Below are 14,905 nucleotides of genomic sequence, written 5' to 3'. Positions count from 1 at the left end.
AACTCAACTCCTTAAAAACCTATCAAAATATCTTCTTCTCTTTGTTTTTTTGAAGAAAGGCCTATATTTTCTGCAGTGCTTGTTGATTAGAAACTTTACATTTAAAAAAACTGAGCTGGTACTTTAATCAGGATTGTTTTTGTTTCTATGTGCTCTATTCCAACCTCATTTCCCCCAAGCCCTGGTTCCTTTTACTGTGTAGTTTTATGGGTCATGAGTTTCTTCAGAATTATAGACTGTGTTGTCATGTGAGAGTGGCAATGCCGGTATTAAAACTTAACAGGTGTATTTGTTAGTCTTTTCATCTACGCCAATACTGATCTTGCTCTTACAGTAAACGTCACTGCTATTTCTTTTTCCACTTAGAAGTGTGAATTGGTGAGATGGGTAGGCTGAGGAATCTTTTTTTCTTGACAGGTGGGCCTTGAATAAAAACATTTGGCCCCATCTTATCACTTTTCTCTAGGCCTCTGGTGAAGGTCAGAAATAATTTCCTGTTATTTGTAATTAACTGCAGGCAAAAACTCAAGAAGAGTGTAAACTGGACTTAAATTCATTTCTTGCACTTAATGCATGTCACATAAAGAAGGCATAGGAATGGAGAAATAATGAAGGATTCCAAAAGTCAGAACTGTCATATTCATCTAGGTTTGTACGCCATTTCCACAAAATAGGAGTGCTATAAACACATTTTCCTATATGACAATTTCTTACTGAAAAAAGTCCTTAAAAATGTATATCATTTCCAACTCTTACCTTTATCCAGATTTCCAGGAGATACAGCATTTAAATCACCAAACTGCAAAACAATAGTCATTTGTGCAACAGTTACTACCAAGCAGAATAAAATAATATTCTATCAGTCTGTGGTAAAAACACCACACTACGACTTTTTAAAACAGAAAACTAGTGACCAATTTGACCTCTGAATACATGGGTCACCTAATTTTCTAATCAAACCTGTCGAATTTGAACAGTTTAAATTGTCACAATTTAGCTGTCTTAACTTCTCTGCCAAAGGATAACAATTTTCTCTGTCTTCCACACTCCATTTTACTTTTTATTATTTTAACTTAGCAGTGAAGAAATAGGGGCCTGGCTGACCTGGATGAAGATGGATGTGATAGAAAAGGTTTGGAAAAGCCCTGGTGAGTCAGGACACATGAGCTCTACCCCCAAGCACCGTCTACAAGTCCACCTGGAGTCTGCATTGCAGAAGCATGGTCCAGCCACTGGGTTGAATGCTGTTTTTTAAGTTTTTATTAGTAGAAATGAAAAACAATGGGAACTCTCCATTGTTTAGAGTATTTATTTTTACAAAATCTTTGAGACTTCTCTTGTAATTTCATCTTCTTATTTACTAAAATAACAGGGCCCCACATTTAAAAAGAAAGGCATCTGACTGTTACTATTGCAACAAAAAAGGGCTGAAAACAATAAGGAACCTCATTTAGCCTTCAGCTTAGACTTTATTTTCTACCTTGGTTGAAGAGATTGATGATATTTTTACAGTTAAAAAAATACATTTTGAGAGTCTCAAGGTGACCATAGATGGATACGCTAAATAAAAAATTGAAGAGCTGAGGTAACAAAGCTAAAAGGACAAAGGTGAAGTGAAACCTCCAAGAACCTGCTTTTTAAATGGTAACCATTAATTTCTTTACGGCTGAAGATTCAGAAGAAGTCATTAGTAGGAATTCAGATTTCTCAATAGGCTTAGAAAGGGTGAGATAGAAATTCTACTTACATTTGGAAGTTTGCTTATAAAAGAGGTCTATGATAGGAGGATTTTAAAATCTATAACATATGTCTATATAAAGTGATAAAACTGATCTTATTTTGCAAACATACACACACACTTTCTTTTGTTTCATCTAATCATGTATTACTTTTGATAATAGCTACTGCGGGAGCTTATACATTTATTGCGAGTTCAAGATTCTGGAATTCCTCTTTGACAATCAATTTCAAAAGTTAGTTTATATATCTTACATATCATTCAAGAAAGCCCATCTTGTTATTTTATATCCAACTGCGACTCCAAACTCTCCAAATTTGATTCATTGTACTCGGTCCTGAAATGATTTTTGATTACTCACCAAAAACAAATGCATCTCTCCCACAATTCAGGATATTCAAACTAATATGTCATTTTACTCTTCATTATTTCTTGGCAGTTCAGAGGCAGTTTAAAAAGAGGCATTCCACAACATCTGAAGCCATGGCAGTGTTACTAGAACAATGTGTAGCCTCCCTGGGTGGGGGGGGGGGGGCACACAGGCTTCCTGGCCGCAGGGTTCCCAGCGTGTTTGTTTGGAGGACTGCCCCACTGCTCTAGAGTTACGTCCCATTGGACAGAAGATACAAAAGCATAAATACTGAACTGTTGTCGTGAAGTTGTTCTTGTTCACATGGATCAGAATCTTATATTAGTCTCAATAAAAACCAGTTTAAATTATATAGGATTTGTTATAGGAATTAAAGAGTACAAGCAACAAAAAACAACAGGATTCTTTATCTATTTTTGGTATAAACAGAAGAACTATAAACAGAGAATACCCAAAGCTGAAGAATCATTTATAAGTGATTTCTAATGGACATACACAGTAAGATTTTTCTTTCTTTTAAATGAGCACTTAGCAACACTTAAGCTCCAGTACTGGAAAAAAGTTGGCAGTGATGAGTTTAAACATACTTCTATACCTATAAAAAGTGAACGCTAAATTTGTTTTTGAGAAATCTTGAAAGGTTGTTTGAGACTAAATTATTATTGCCGTAGGTGATCAGTAACATCACACAAAGTGGCTAAAACCAAACTCTGGATATATTTGAAAATTTTCTTCAAAAGAAACACTGCTTTTAGTTGCTACTTAACTTTGAAAATACAACAACTTAATACAAAGACCTTCCTCTGAAAGTTTCTGCTTAATCTGAATGAATACATCTGATTATTTAGGATGCTGAAAATAGAAACCAATACCGAAATCCTTGACTGTTACCATTAGTAAATAAAAACTTGCAAACTCAGTGCCATGTGCTTGTGACCACGCACTGTGCTGGATACTGTGCAAAAAACCTCAGAGACACTGCCACAATGCCTCAGAGTGTCTCTGGGATCAATGACAAAGCTCTAATGTACGGGAAATAGAGAGAGTAGATTTAAAATAAAATCTTGTGATTAAGGGGTAAGATTTTGATGTTCTATATAGTGGAAGGAAAAGTTTTTTAATATGCATTTTATGTGTGAGGAAGGAATATATATGTAACAAGGAAAAACCACTTTAAACCTATAGATAGACTATGATCAGGATAATCAGTTTATCCACTCAGTATTCAATAAATATTTATTGAGAGCTTAATGTGTTCTCCAAGCTCTGCCAGCCAGTTCTAGTCAGATTAATTTGGAAATATCCCCTCTTTCTGGGGCTGAGTATCAGAAGTTACTTACGTTAAAAAGGATAGATCGTTTCGCCAAAAAAATGAGGCAACCTAGGAACCTTTCAAGAAGATTTTTCAAGGCACAGGGTTATTAGGAAAGGGTCATTATCAACTGCAGGGGTTCTGGAGTGAGCAGTGGGTCAGAGAAGCAGGAGGGGAGGAAGGGAGAGAGTGGGAGCGGGGAAGACTGAGGGTGGGCATAGGGAGGACAGCTTCACAGACAAGAGAGAGACTAGAAGTACCTAAATCAGGCCAGGACAACCGCAAACAGAAGAGGAGGAAGAGAGACAGGATTTGGATGAAAAACATGGAGGTTCAGAAGGAAGTACAGAGATTACAGTAAATTTATAGCTCCGGACGTTGGAAGAACTGTTAACCTTCCCTGCTGCACCTGGGACTGGAATGGACCACTATTCATTGAGGTGACATCTTCCAGCTTACAAAGTACTTCTGTGGTTCCGTATAGGGTAGACGTCCTCTCACATACTATGATCTCAAGCGAGTATCATTTTCTCTTATTACTTCCTGAGAAGTTCTTCCTGACAGCCCTAAGTATCTCCTTCCCTGTTCCTCTCCATCACCTCCTTCAAAGCACCAGCACAACATGCAGCACTCACTGTTTCCTCATCTAGTATCTGTCTTCTCAACCCTAATGCCAGTTCCACGAGGGCAGGGACCTTGTCTGTCCTCTTCATAAATGTATCCCAGAATTTAGTACAGCACCTAGTAAAGGCTGCATGAATACCAAATGAATAAATTTACTTTCTCATTTCAACCTCACGAAAAACTTACAAGTTTGGCAAAGTAGGAGCTTAGATTTAATCTCACAGTTATTGAAAACAATGAATGTATCTAACATCATATAGGCAATATGGTGGTGTGAGATTTGAGACCAGATATTCTGACTATCAGTGTTGGGAGGGAGGGAGGAGAGAGAGAGAGAGGAAGGAAAAAGGAAGGAAGGATGCTTGTTTCTTACATGGAGGAAAGAATATAAATGAAGGGATTTAAAATGTGCTCTGGGGTTAGAAAGCATATGGCCTTTGATGTATGTAGGAATTAAAATTCTGTCAGCTAGATAGATAAATCGGGAATGTCCTGAAGTAGAAACAGAATGGAATACAGAGGAGGCATTTCTGTTGTTTTTCCTCCTATTGTAGACACCACCTCCCCCTCCGGGGCCTGACAAGTGGTCAGGATAAACAGCACCCTCCCCGACAACAGCAGACTGAAAAACGTGTGGTCAGGGCAGCCACTGCGCGTCTGTCAGACCGTCCATTCACGGCGAGCAGGGATGGCCATGAGGTGTAAAGGGGGGCCTGGTCAGCACAGCCAGGGCAGCTGTGGGCAGGATCCTCGAGAGAGACCCCAAGCATGACCCTGACTTGCGGCCAAGCAGCTAAGGGGTAATTCATTGTAAGACTGCAGGGCCTAATACCTGTCCTTCAACACAGGCACCAAGAGAGGGACGAGGCTCAGAACGGGAGGGTGCAGCCCACGGGTGTACGGCGGGGACCACTGTACCTTAGAGCCAGCAGCAGCGAACTATCCACAGTGAGGGAGGCTGTACTGCGATACAGTACAGGCTGGACACAGAACCAGGGCAGAGGAAGCCAGGGAGCCCAGACAGCAAACAGGCAAGGATCCACAGAGGGGCCCACAAAACAGAGACTGGGGCAGAAGTGGGGAATGGAAGGAAGGAATTGAAGGTCTGGGATGAAGACCTCACCCGTGGGGACGCTCTCCCAGCTGGGAGTGTTTACCCCTATCCTGGGTAGGAAGGGCTAATGAGTAATCATAACCACGTCATCGTGGGTGGCCAGGTAAACATCGTCCGGAGAAATTGCATCTTAACTAAATCTCTCTGTTAGTGTTAGGCAGTCACTGTGAACAAAAAAATACTGCAAACCATATCAGTAAACAAAGAATGCTGAAACCATCAAGTCCTCACCAGCTGCCGCCACTCCCCACAGTGAAGACAAGCCTGCAGCCCGGCCTCTGCAGCCACTCACAATGGTGCACTGAGGGGACTCAGAATAAGAAAGGACAGGATACTGGCCCTAGATAGCTAGATGCTTGTCAGAGGAATGAATTCAGTGAGCCCAAATGTTTGCTTCCTCCCATACATAGAAAAGCACTGAATTCATTAACTTGAGATGCCTGGTTTTCTTCAGTTAACAAGTAATCTTTTAATGTTCCAACTACCTGGTCTTTGTTGTAAAGCTCCTATATATCCTAGCTCCTCCCCTACCTCTTCGGAGCAGTCCCTCAGAGCACTCTGAGAGGCTGTCATAAGGCTCAAAGGGGTTCGAGTCCTCAGAAATGTCCACCAAATAAAACGTAACTCTCAACTTCCAGGCTGTGCTTTTACTTCAGTCGACAGTTTAGATAGAAATGAACTCTGGGCAGGGGGAGAGGAAGGGGAAAGGAACAACCAAGAAACTAACAGTACATCTGCGCCCAGGATCAGGGACTCCAGAAACTTAATACTTTCTCTAAACGAGGGCCAGCAAAAGAAGCCAGCTAAAATCAAAACACTGCAGCTGCGCGTAAGAGAAGGACCCGGCGTAACTTGACCCAATGAACCCGCCCAAAAGGGGGTGGGCGTGCCAGAGCACAAGGAACCTGAGCTGTCAGCCTGAGCACTCAAAGAACCTGAGCAGCAAATCAATCAGTCAGTCCCGAAAATGCCCCTAAGCCAGGGTATAATAACAGGAAAAACAAAGGAACGGCGCCATTTTTCCTCTCTTGGGTTGGCTCACTCCCAATTCTCAGGAATGTACTATCTTTCACTACCTTTTTACTTTACTAATAAAAATCTTGCTTATATCACACTTTCTGTCTCTCGTTAAAAATTCTTTTTTTCCGGATGACTAAGAACCAAGGTACTTCTTATTTCCCTTTTCCCAGTAACATTAATATACCCAGATTTATACATTTACAGGTAGACGGATACAACCTCTCCCTCTCCCTTTCACGCACGCGCGCGCACACATACACACACACACACACACACACACACACACAATGTATAACTGATTTACCAGGTGGCATCAAAATATGAAAATGTACGGTCTAGTATGAGGTTGGCAAACTCTCATTCTGTAAAGGGTCAGGTAGTAAACATTTCAAGCATTATGGTCCTGTTGTAATTACTCAGCTCTGCCACTGTAGTGCAAAAACAGCCACAGACAATAGGTAAATGAATGGGTGTGAGTGTGTCCCGATAAAAGTTTATTTATAAAAACAAATGATGGCTAGAAGAAGAGCATGTGAACCCTAGAAGATCTGGTCCAGTTCACAAACAGTAAAAGAAATGGAAGATTTCGTCTTTAAGGAAGGTGTAAAGACTTTGGCCACAGAGAGGATATGGAACCAGAGGTTTTAAGAGCTAGCACAGCTCAGGCTGGTGTTTGTGTGAATCAGTGGGTGAAAATGGATGACGTCTAGGATGCGAAGAAAGAACATATGGAATGTTGCAAGAAAAGAGACCGGGAGGAAGATTACGTGTGTGAGTAATTCAGATGGGGCAAGCCTCACTAGTGCAAAGTTTGTTCCAATTTGGATGAAGATGTGAAGAGATAGTTCAATAGTGTAAGTTCTAAACTGGTAAAAGCAAATACAGAGTGGTTTCAGAGTAGGATGGTTTGGAATCATCAATGGAGAAATGACAGTGAGATGTGTGTGGAGAAGAGGAGGAAGGAAGAAGTAATACCGGGAAGAAGCACCTAGAATCCACAAATGATAACTGACTTCATTCAGAGCAATCTAGCTTTCATGCTGAAATGGTTTCCTACTGCTGCTGAAACAAATGACCACCAACATGGTGGCTAAACACAATACAAACTTGCTGTTTTCTAATTCTGGAGGTCAGAATTCCAAAATGGGTCTCCCTGAGCTAAAATCAAGCTTGCTGGCGGGGTTGCATTTTTTTCTTAAGATTCTAAGGGAGAATTTCTTTTTACCTTTTCCAGCTTCTAGAGTCGGCCCACAGTCCCGGGGGTGGCCCCTTCCATCTTCAGAGCCAGCAAAGATCAAGCCTTTCTTCAGCTACATCAGTCTGACACCGACCCTTCTGCCTCTCTTTTCCACTTTTAAGGACTCTTGTGATCACACTGGGCCCATCCAGATAATCAAGGATAACCTCCTCATATTAAGGTCAATTAATTTTTAACCTTGAGTCCATCTGTAGCCTAACATATCCAAGGTTCCAGGGATTAAGAGGTAAACGTCTTTGGGGGCCCATTTTACCTCCTACCACCTATATCTAAGTTATCTTTTAAAAACTGTCACATTTGTCTGAGTAAAATCATTTGACACTAATTTTTTTCTAGTATTAGAGGAAATACACCCTCCAGATCAAGCTGGTTAAAACACAAAAATTTCTACTTCAATTTTGTCTGTTTTGTGTTCTTTGCTGGGGGTGGAGTGGGATAGTACAGAAGCATGAATTTGTCTTTTATGATATATTTGTCATAAGGCCATTTGCAGTTTATTTTCATTTATAGACTAAATTTAATGTACCTTTCCTACCAGTCTGGCAGTTTTGTAGAGCATGCATTTCACGGTTTAGGTTTGTTGAAATCACACATACATCCAAAAAGTTTACCAGGCTCACAGAGTTGAAAGTTACTAGTAACACAGAAGGAAATCATTCCCAACAAAAGAAGTAGAAGTCGAAACTGAGGAAATCAAAAAGCTATTGGGTGGTGGGGCCAGAACAGCCCGAAGCTCCACATGCAAACAGAGGCCTAAGGAGCAACTTGGATGTTAAAGTTACACACTGTGGAGTAGGATACATACCGGCCCTTTGGACAGTTTCATGAGGGCCAATCTGTGCCACCAAACTGCACCACAAGCATCCCCAGAGATCTCGGAAAGCCCTCCTGTGGTAGTACTACTTGATGGTAGACACTGCAGCTGGATTGCTAGAGTGTTGGCAGCGGATGAGCTGAAGGAAGTGATCACAGGCGGCATTCACAGCAGAATCCACAAAGGAAACTTTACAAGGTGACCTTATGCATTCCTGCTGACCTGGGACTATGATCAGCAGCAGCTGACAGACCAAATCACTGAAAGTTTTAATGAGAAAGGACTACTCATTTGGGGTCCTCAGTTACTCTTTAGAAGCAGCCTTTACATGGATTAAGAATAAAGTGATGCTCTAGTCTCACACTGGAGAGCAGGGCTGCCAGCAGTGGTAACTTTAGATATATGTATACAGGAAAGACATGATGTATGTATGTGCATATACGTACATCTTAACAATTTCTGCCAATGAATCATTTGCTCTAGGAAAGATCTTTAAGCTGTCAAAGGCACTAAGAATAGATAACTATAAAATTCTCTGAAGTGGTTATTATCTCATGGTTGTAATAAGATGCCTCTTTCTGACTTACTTTTCCCTTTTAACTCACATAAATTTTACATATTATATATAATCTTATATATAATACTTTCTCTCCATTTCACAAGTATTTATAAAGACCTTTCATTCATTCCTATTAGTTAAGATTTTATTCAAGTCTAGCTATGTCCAGTTAGGCCTAATTATGTTTATACCACTCCCCTAATGTCATTTTCTTTTCTAATTGACTTATTTCCCCATTCTACTCTGTTGGCCATTTTACAAAGCATTGAATTAGTTTGCCTCTCATTACAACTTTGGCTACAACCCAAAGAATGCTGTTGGATGCTTTGTATTTCCATAAATCATTTGACTCAACATTCAAAAATTGTCTATAGACTATTCTTCCCCTTGCAATATTGCATTTATGTGGCTTTATGTTATCTGTTTTATTAATTTCAGCTCCTAAGCTTTGTATTGTCAAAGAAGGATGATCCAGCTCTACACATTATTACTTGGATTGTCAGTGTAAAGTCAATATTAAAAAATCTAATTTGGAGTAGAAGGCAATCAAATATAGTCCCTCCTGATTAACAGACATGGCTTCAGATATTCATACACTGATGGAAAGGAAAAGGAAAGGAAATGGAAGTAACAAAAATCAGGTTCCTTCTATGTGCCTGTCTGCCTGCCTGCCTATCCACCCCAACCACCTACCTGTACCTAATAACCTACACCTACCTACCTACCTAATTTAGTCCTCTCAATACCCTTGTGAAGGAATGGTCCTTGTGCTTATTTTGTTGATGAGAAAACTAAGACACAAGTGAGATACATGTATAACTTGCCCAGGTTGCAAAGGTATTAAGTGGGAAACATGGAATTTAAATTTAGGTTTTGAGCATAGCAGGAGGAGCAACATAGGGTGTGGAGCCAGCCTGACCTGTGTTTGAATCACAGCTCCACCAGGATTAGTTATGTGATTCCAGACCATAATCCTCTTTGGTACTTAGGCTTAATTACATGAAATAGACAGGGTATATTGTCTTCAAGACTCAGTTTGCAAATACTGTTGATAAAGCCCTAGAACTCACTGAATCGTAGGACCATAAGATGGATGGTGATGTGTGTGTGTGTATGTGTGTGTGTGTGTGTGTGTGTTTTGTATGTTTGGTGGAATGGGGATGATCACACAGCCAGAAATAACTCTGATGAGCTCAGATGAATATCAATATCTAACCCTGACCTAACTAACTACTTCTTTCTCTGTTCTTCTAAGATGTCAATGAAGGAATAAGGAACTTTAAGGCTTTTCCTATAGAAGAAGGAAGATTGTTTACATGCAGATCTGGAACCTCCTAACCCAATTCCAATCTTTCAACATTCTATACTTAGCTTGAACTTTGTAATGTCCTGAATTTTACAAATCTTAGATAGCTGAGCAATATTCTATGATTTCAGTTCTATTAACCAAAGTTAGTAGAACTGATCGCAGAAGGATTAGGTAGTAACAAGCATTTTGGATTTTTTGATGGTGGAGAGACATGTCTTGAAATTTCAATCACAAGAGATTTGAGAACTTTATTATTTTCTTTAAATGTCTTCCAAATGAGAACCAAATTAATCAAAGCATTGCATTTAGCATTGGTACAGGATTTCACAACTGAGAAAAAATAGTTACTGACTTTAAAGTGATTTCCAATTTTATAAAATTTGCAAGGAATTTTAATGTTCCATTTGGTAGAATCTTGTGTTCCTTTTTTTTCTTGTAAGTATACTTTTATGTATTTCCAAATAGTTTTAATGAATCTTGCTAAGATGGCTAAGATTTCTGCCAGTTTGCTTCACACTGAGGCAGAGTCTGCCCTACATTCGCTGTTGGTTCTACTCCTTCAGGCTGGCCAGCTCTCCTGGCAATGTCTGCTGTTGGCCACTCTGTACCCAGGTAGCATATCTTCATCACGATTCTAACTGTTCAGGTTTTTTGTTCCCCTCTGCACCCTGGAACACAGCAATTTGTATGCTTTTATACTGTTTCAAAACCTCTAAGAAGTGATGCAAACTACTATGCATAAAAGAAATAAGCAATAAGGATGTATTGTACAGCACAGGGAAATACAGCCATTATTTTGTAATTACTTTAAATGGAGTATAATCTATAAAAATACTGAATCACTATGCTGTACATCTGAAACTAATATAACATTGTAAATCAACTATAATTCAATTAAAAGAACCTCTGAGAAGCACTCATGAGTGAGCATGCAGGGAGTGAAGAAATAAGAGTTCAGGCCTCAGTTGCTTTTGAGGAGAAAAGTAGTTTCAAAAATAGGAACAACTTAATGCTACCATTAGGTTGCACCAAGAGGGGCCTCTGTCCTGCGCCCGATGCCAGGAAGCCCTGCTCTGGCTTTTCTGTGGCCGTGGCCCTCCCCATAGTGTATGGAGTCCACCAGGCCAAGTGGATGTGCCCTCCTGAAGCCTGTGTCTCACTCCCACCCCTCAGATCATATTTCTGTTACCTGAGACCCCAGAAGTCTCTGACTAAAGGCCGTGAGTCTCCTTTCAAGCCTGGGCAGGTCTCTTTCCAAGTACCATCCTTCAGAAGAAAGAAGGGATCACCAACAAGTGGCTGCTATTTGCAAAGGGTGGACACAACCTGAACATTGGATGGAGGTGTCCATAAGCATGCACACGAGGTTCCTCATAGTATAGGATGAGGAATGACACGTAACAGAAGGGACGTCTAAGGGCCAGAGCAGGTGCTGTGGGCCAGCTAGGTCTATGCACCATTTTTGGCATGGGTCTAGGAGGAGCCTAAGAATCGTATAAACTATAAACCCAGCCTTCTAAGTTGTTATCAAAAACTATTTATTGGGGGAAGGTATAGCTCAAGTGGTAGAGTGCATGCTTAGCATACATAAGCTCCTGGGTTTGATCCTCAGCACCTCCTCTAAAAATAAATAAGTAAACCAAATTAACGCCCCCAAATTTTTTAAAAAATATATATTTATCAACCTAGGTGGATTAAACAGATTTTACTTATAGTTTGATTTATAACTTTTAAAATATTTAGATGTAGGGTACATAGGCCCTGCAAATGTTAGGGTTGGGCCTGGTAGCATACCTGTTATGTAAATAAAACTGGGCTGAAAAGAAAAGAACCTTGATGTTCCTGACTAAAGACAGGCTTCCCTTGAGGCCACCTTCACTGTCTAACAGGAAACCGTGGAGGTATTCGTTTATTATGTCAGAGGAGCCCTTCTTATTTTGGTTATACCACTTCTCTTCTTTGGAAATTAACTGCAGAGACAACGGTAGGAATGTGGAAACACGCTCTCTTTACACCAAGAAGCCCTAAACAACTCACGTGATTCAGACCTGAAGGGCCTGCAGAGTCGTCACACCCGGCCCACAGACTTGCAGGAAATGCTGCTGTTTGTGGGAGTATGTTTCAGTATAGTGATAGTGAAAAGCAGAAACAATTCCTGTGAATTGAGGACCTTGCCCATCTCAAACAAGGGCTATTTCTCTATCAGGAGGACGAGGAAACCACGGTCTTTCTCTGTGTCTGTGAGCAGAAGTACCAGAAAGATAATGGCAAGGCCAGACCCCCAGGGCTGGGCACAGGATGACAGGGTGTGGCAAGGAGGCCAGCAGGGGGAGCCATCATGCTTAATCTACACCAGAGATTCATTTACACCCAGCTGACTCAGAGGTCTGGGCTACCAGGCTAACTCTTTTCTAAGCAAAGAGCCCACTGGTGGACTTTGCTGAAGAGGACAGTGTGCTGAGTTTTCTTTGCTGATATCCACAGCGACCACTTTAGTTCTTGAAAAATGTTAAGAAATCCTGAACTTCTATTTTCTTCTTTTTCCCACTTTCAAACTCTTTCGAAAGACTAATCTCTAATTTGCAAGCACCTGTGAAAACCCAACTTCATACAGCAGTTCTCTGAAATACTGACAGGCACAGCCTGAGGACAGGGGGCAATTCTTGGTCTAGGGGTTGTATTTTACAGATACAAAAGTCCAGTATGGCCATCATGGAATTGAAAAGTCCTGTAAGTTGGTAGTCTGTCTTTCCATCATTCTTTTGTAATTCCTTGAATGAGTATTTCTTGGGCACCTATTGTGGGACTGTGTTGAGACCAAAGCTGTAAGTAAAACTGCATTCCCTGAAGGGCTGCAAGGAGAGGTTAGAGCCCAGAGCAAGCAAGGAAGGAAATCAAGCAGAGGAAGCTGATGGGCAGGGATCCCAGAGGGAACAGGCTGTAGCCCCGGGCTGCTGAGTCCATGAGTGCTTTTCTCAAATGCCAGGAGAGTAAGGAAAAGAATGGCAAACCAGGAAAGAGGAGGGAAAAAATGGGGGAGTGTCTGCAGAGCTAACTTTGGGAACTGGAGGATGACAGTGCAGAAGAGTAGCCTCCCATGTCTGTCCTCCAGGGGGTCACTTTCATCATTTACTTTTTAAGTTGTTAAATTGTGCTAATGCCGAGGAGCAGACTTACAGCTAAAAGCAACTGCAAACTCTAAAAACATAATTTTGATTTAGGTCTGGTCTGTGGGTGGGTACGGAGGAGCTGAAGGGTGTAATTTGTTGTTGTTGTTGTTTTCTGGCAGATTTAGTTCTCCAATTGCATTTGCGTAGACTAATATTCTATTTAGTTTGCATATTCAAAATGTCTACTAACAAAAAGTAGAGAGGGGAAGGGTGGTAGGACTATCAAGATGCATCCTGCAAAGCAGAGGAAGGCAGCCCTGGAACAAAATAATGAAAGCTTACACGTCAGGCATCTGGTTTGTGTGTGACTGTAAGTGTGCCTGCTTTTGAGGGAGTTATAAAGCACAGATAAAAATAAATTAGTCCCCATTCTGAAACTGCCTAAAAACAATTTATATGGTGAAAACTAAAACGTGGATTGAGCCCATTTGGCTATTTGGAGTGAGACAGCCCAGCTTCTCCAGTCAGCTCTCCCACCTGCTTGTCCTGATGTTGGGCAACTTTCAACCTCTGTTTTCCTTACTGATGAGCTGGTGGCACTAACACATCCCTTGCAAGATTTCAAAATATTAAGTAAGAATGTAAAACACTTTAGCACAGTAACTGCCACAAGGCCAGTCCTCAATTAGAAAAATATTAATAAGCAATAAGCTTTATTGTAAATAATAAATAATTTATGACAAGTATTCATTATACTTTCTAAGTTACTACTGTTCCAAGATGTCATTTTTTTTCTGCAAATGATTTTAACTTGTGATATGATTCTTCTCTTTTAAAATATTCTGTAAGTCAAGGTACGTTTTCAGTGTATTCTTTAGTTGCACTAGAAAAATGCTCACTGAAATTTGTTCTTCATTAATTTGATTTTACCTTAAGCATCCACACTTATTTACAGAGGTTGTACTTCTATCAAATGGAACTTTTCACTCAACTTTTATCCTAAAACCTTGTCTGTAAATTATTATTGCTCTTCTCCAGGTTTTAGGTTTTGAAGAGTTTTTTTCTTTCACTTTGAGTGCACCGATTTTGATGAATTGAAGATATTTTTCTTTTAATGGTAAATCCTTAAGGTTCTTCAATTATTTTCCCTAAAAATATTACTAAAATGTTTTCTTTTTAATATTGATATTCACAACTGAGCCATTAAAGCAACTTTTGGTTCCTATTTTTTATTTCAAAAAGTTGGTTATATAGGTGGCTTAGATATTAAATATAATTAGATTATGATATGGGGAGGTGGGTATGGCTCAGCAGTAGAACACATGCTTAGCATGTGCAAGGTCCTGGGTTCAATCCCCCGCGCCTTCACTAAAAAAAATTATAATAAAGAATTTAAATACATTTAAAGGATTAAATATAAAAATGTCACAGAAAATCATTTTATGAAGCACTCAACATTTCCAGATTCAGTGAATATATTAACAGATTATGTATATTTTAAAGAAATAAACTATGCCATAAACTTCTAAATATATTCCAAATGGCTATAAAATCCAAATAACAGTATATATTTCTGCTTAATTTTTCTTGTCAAAGCTGCACAGAAATCCTTATGATTTTTAAAATTTAACAGGTGTGCAAACAGATGCAACTTGTTTATTTTATTTTATTCCTGCT

At 40.0% G+C, this 14,905-nt stretch overlaps 1 protein-coding gene across 15 annotated transcripts in view; it reads right to left on the bottom strand.

The window, feature by feature from the left end:
* The window catches only part of RFX3 (regulatory factor X3), a 280,535-nt gene that overhangs the window by 9,975 nt on the left and 255,655 nt on the right, over window positions 1–14,905 (bottom strand). For all 15 annotated transcript variants that reach the window (XM_072959525.1, XM_072959539.1, XM_072959526.1 and 12 more), the window contains one exon: window positions 757–799. In XM_072959525.1, the coding sequence (XP_072815626.1) occupies window positions 757–799 (43 nt within the window). The remainder of the gene's footprint in view (window positions 1–756; window positions 800–14,905) is intronic.

This window comes from Vicugna pacos, chromosome 4 (genome assembly GCF_048564905.1).
Source record: "Vicugna pacos chromosome 4, VicPac4, whole genome shotgun sequence".
Classification (NCBI taxonomy): domain Eukaryota; kingdom Metazoa; phylum Chordata; class Mammalia; order Artiodactyla; family Camelidae; genus Vicugna; species Vicugna pacos.
This window is presented reverse-complemented; position numbering and strand designations above follow the sequence as displayed.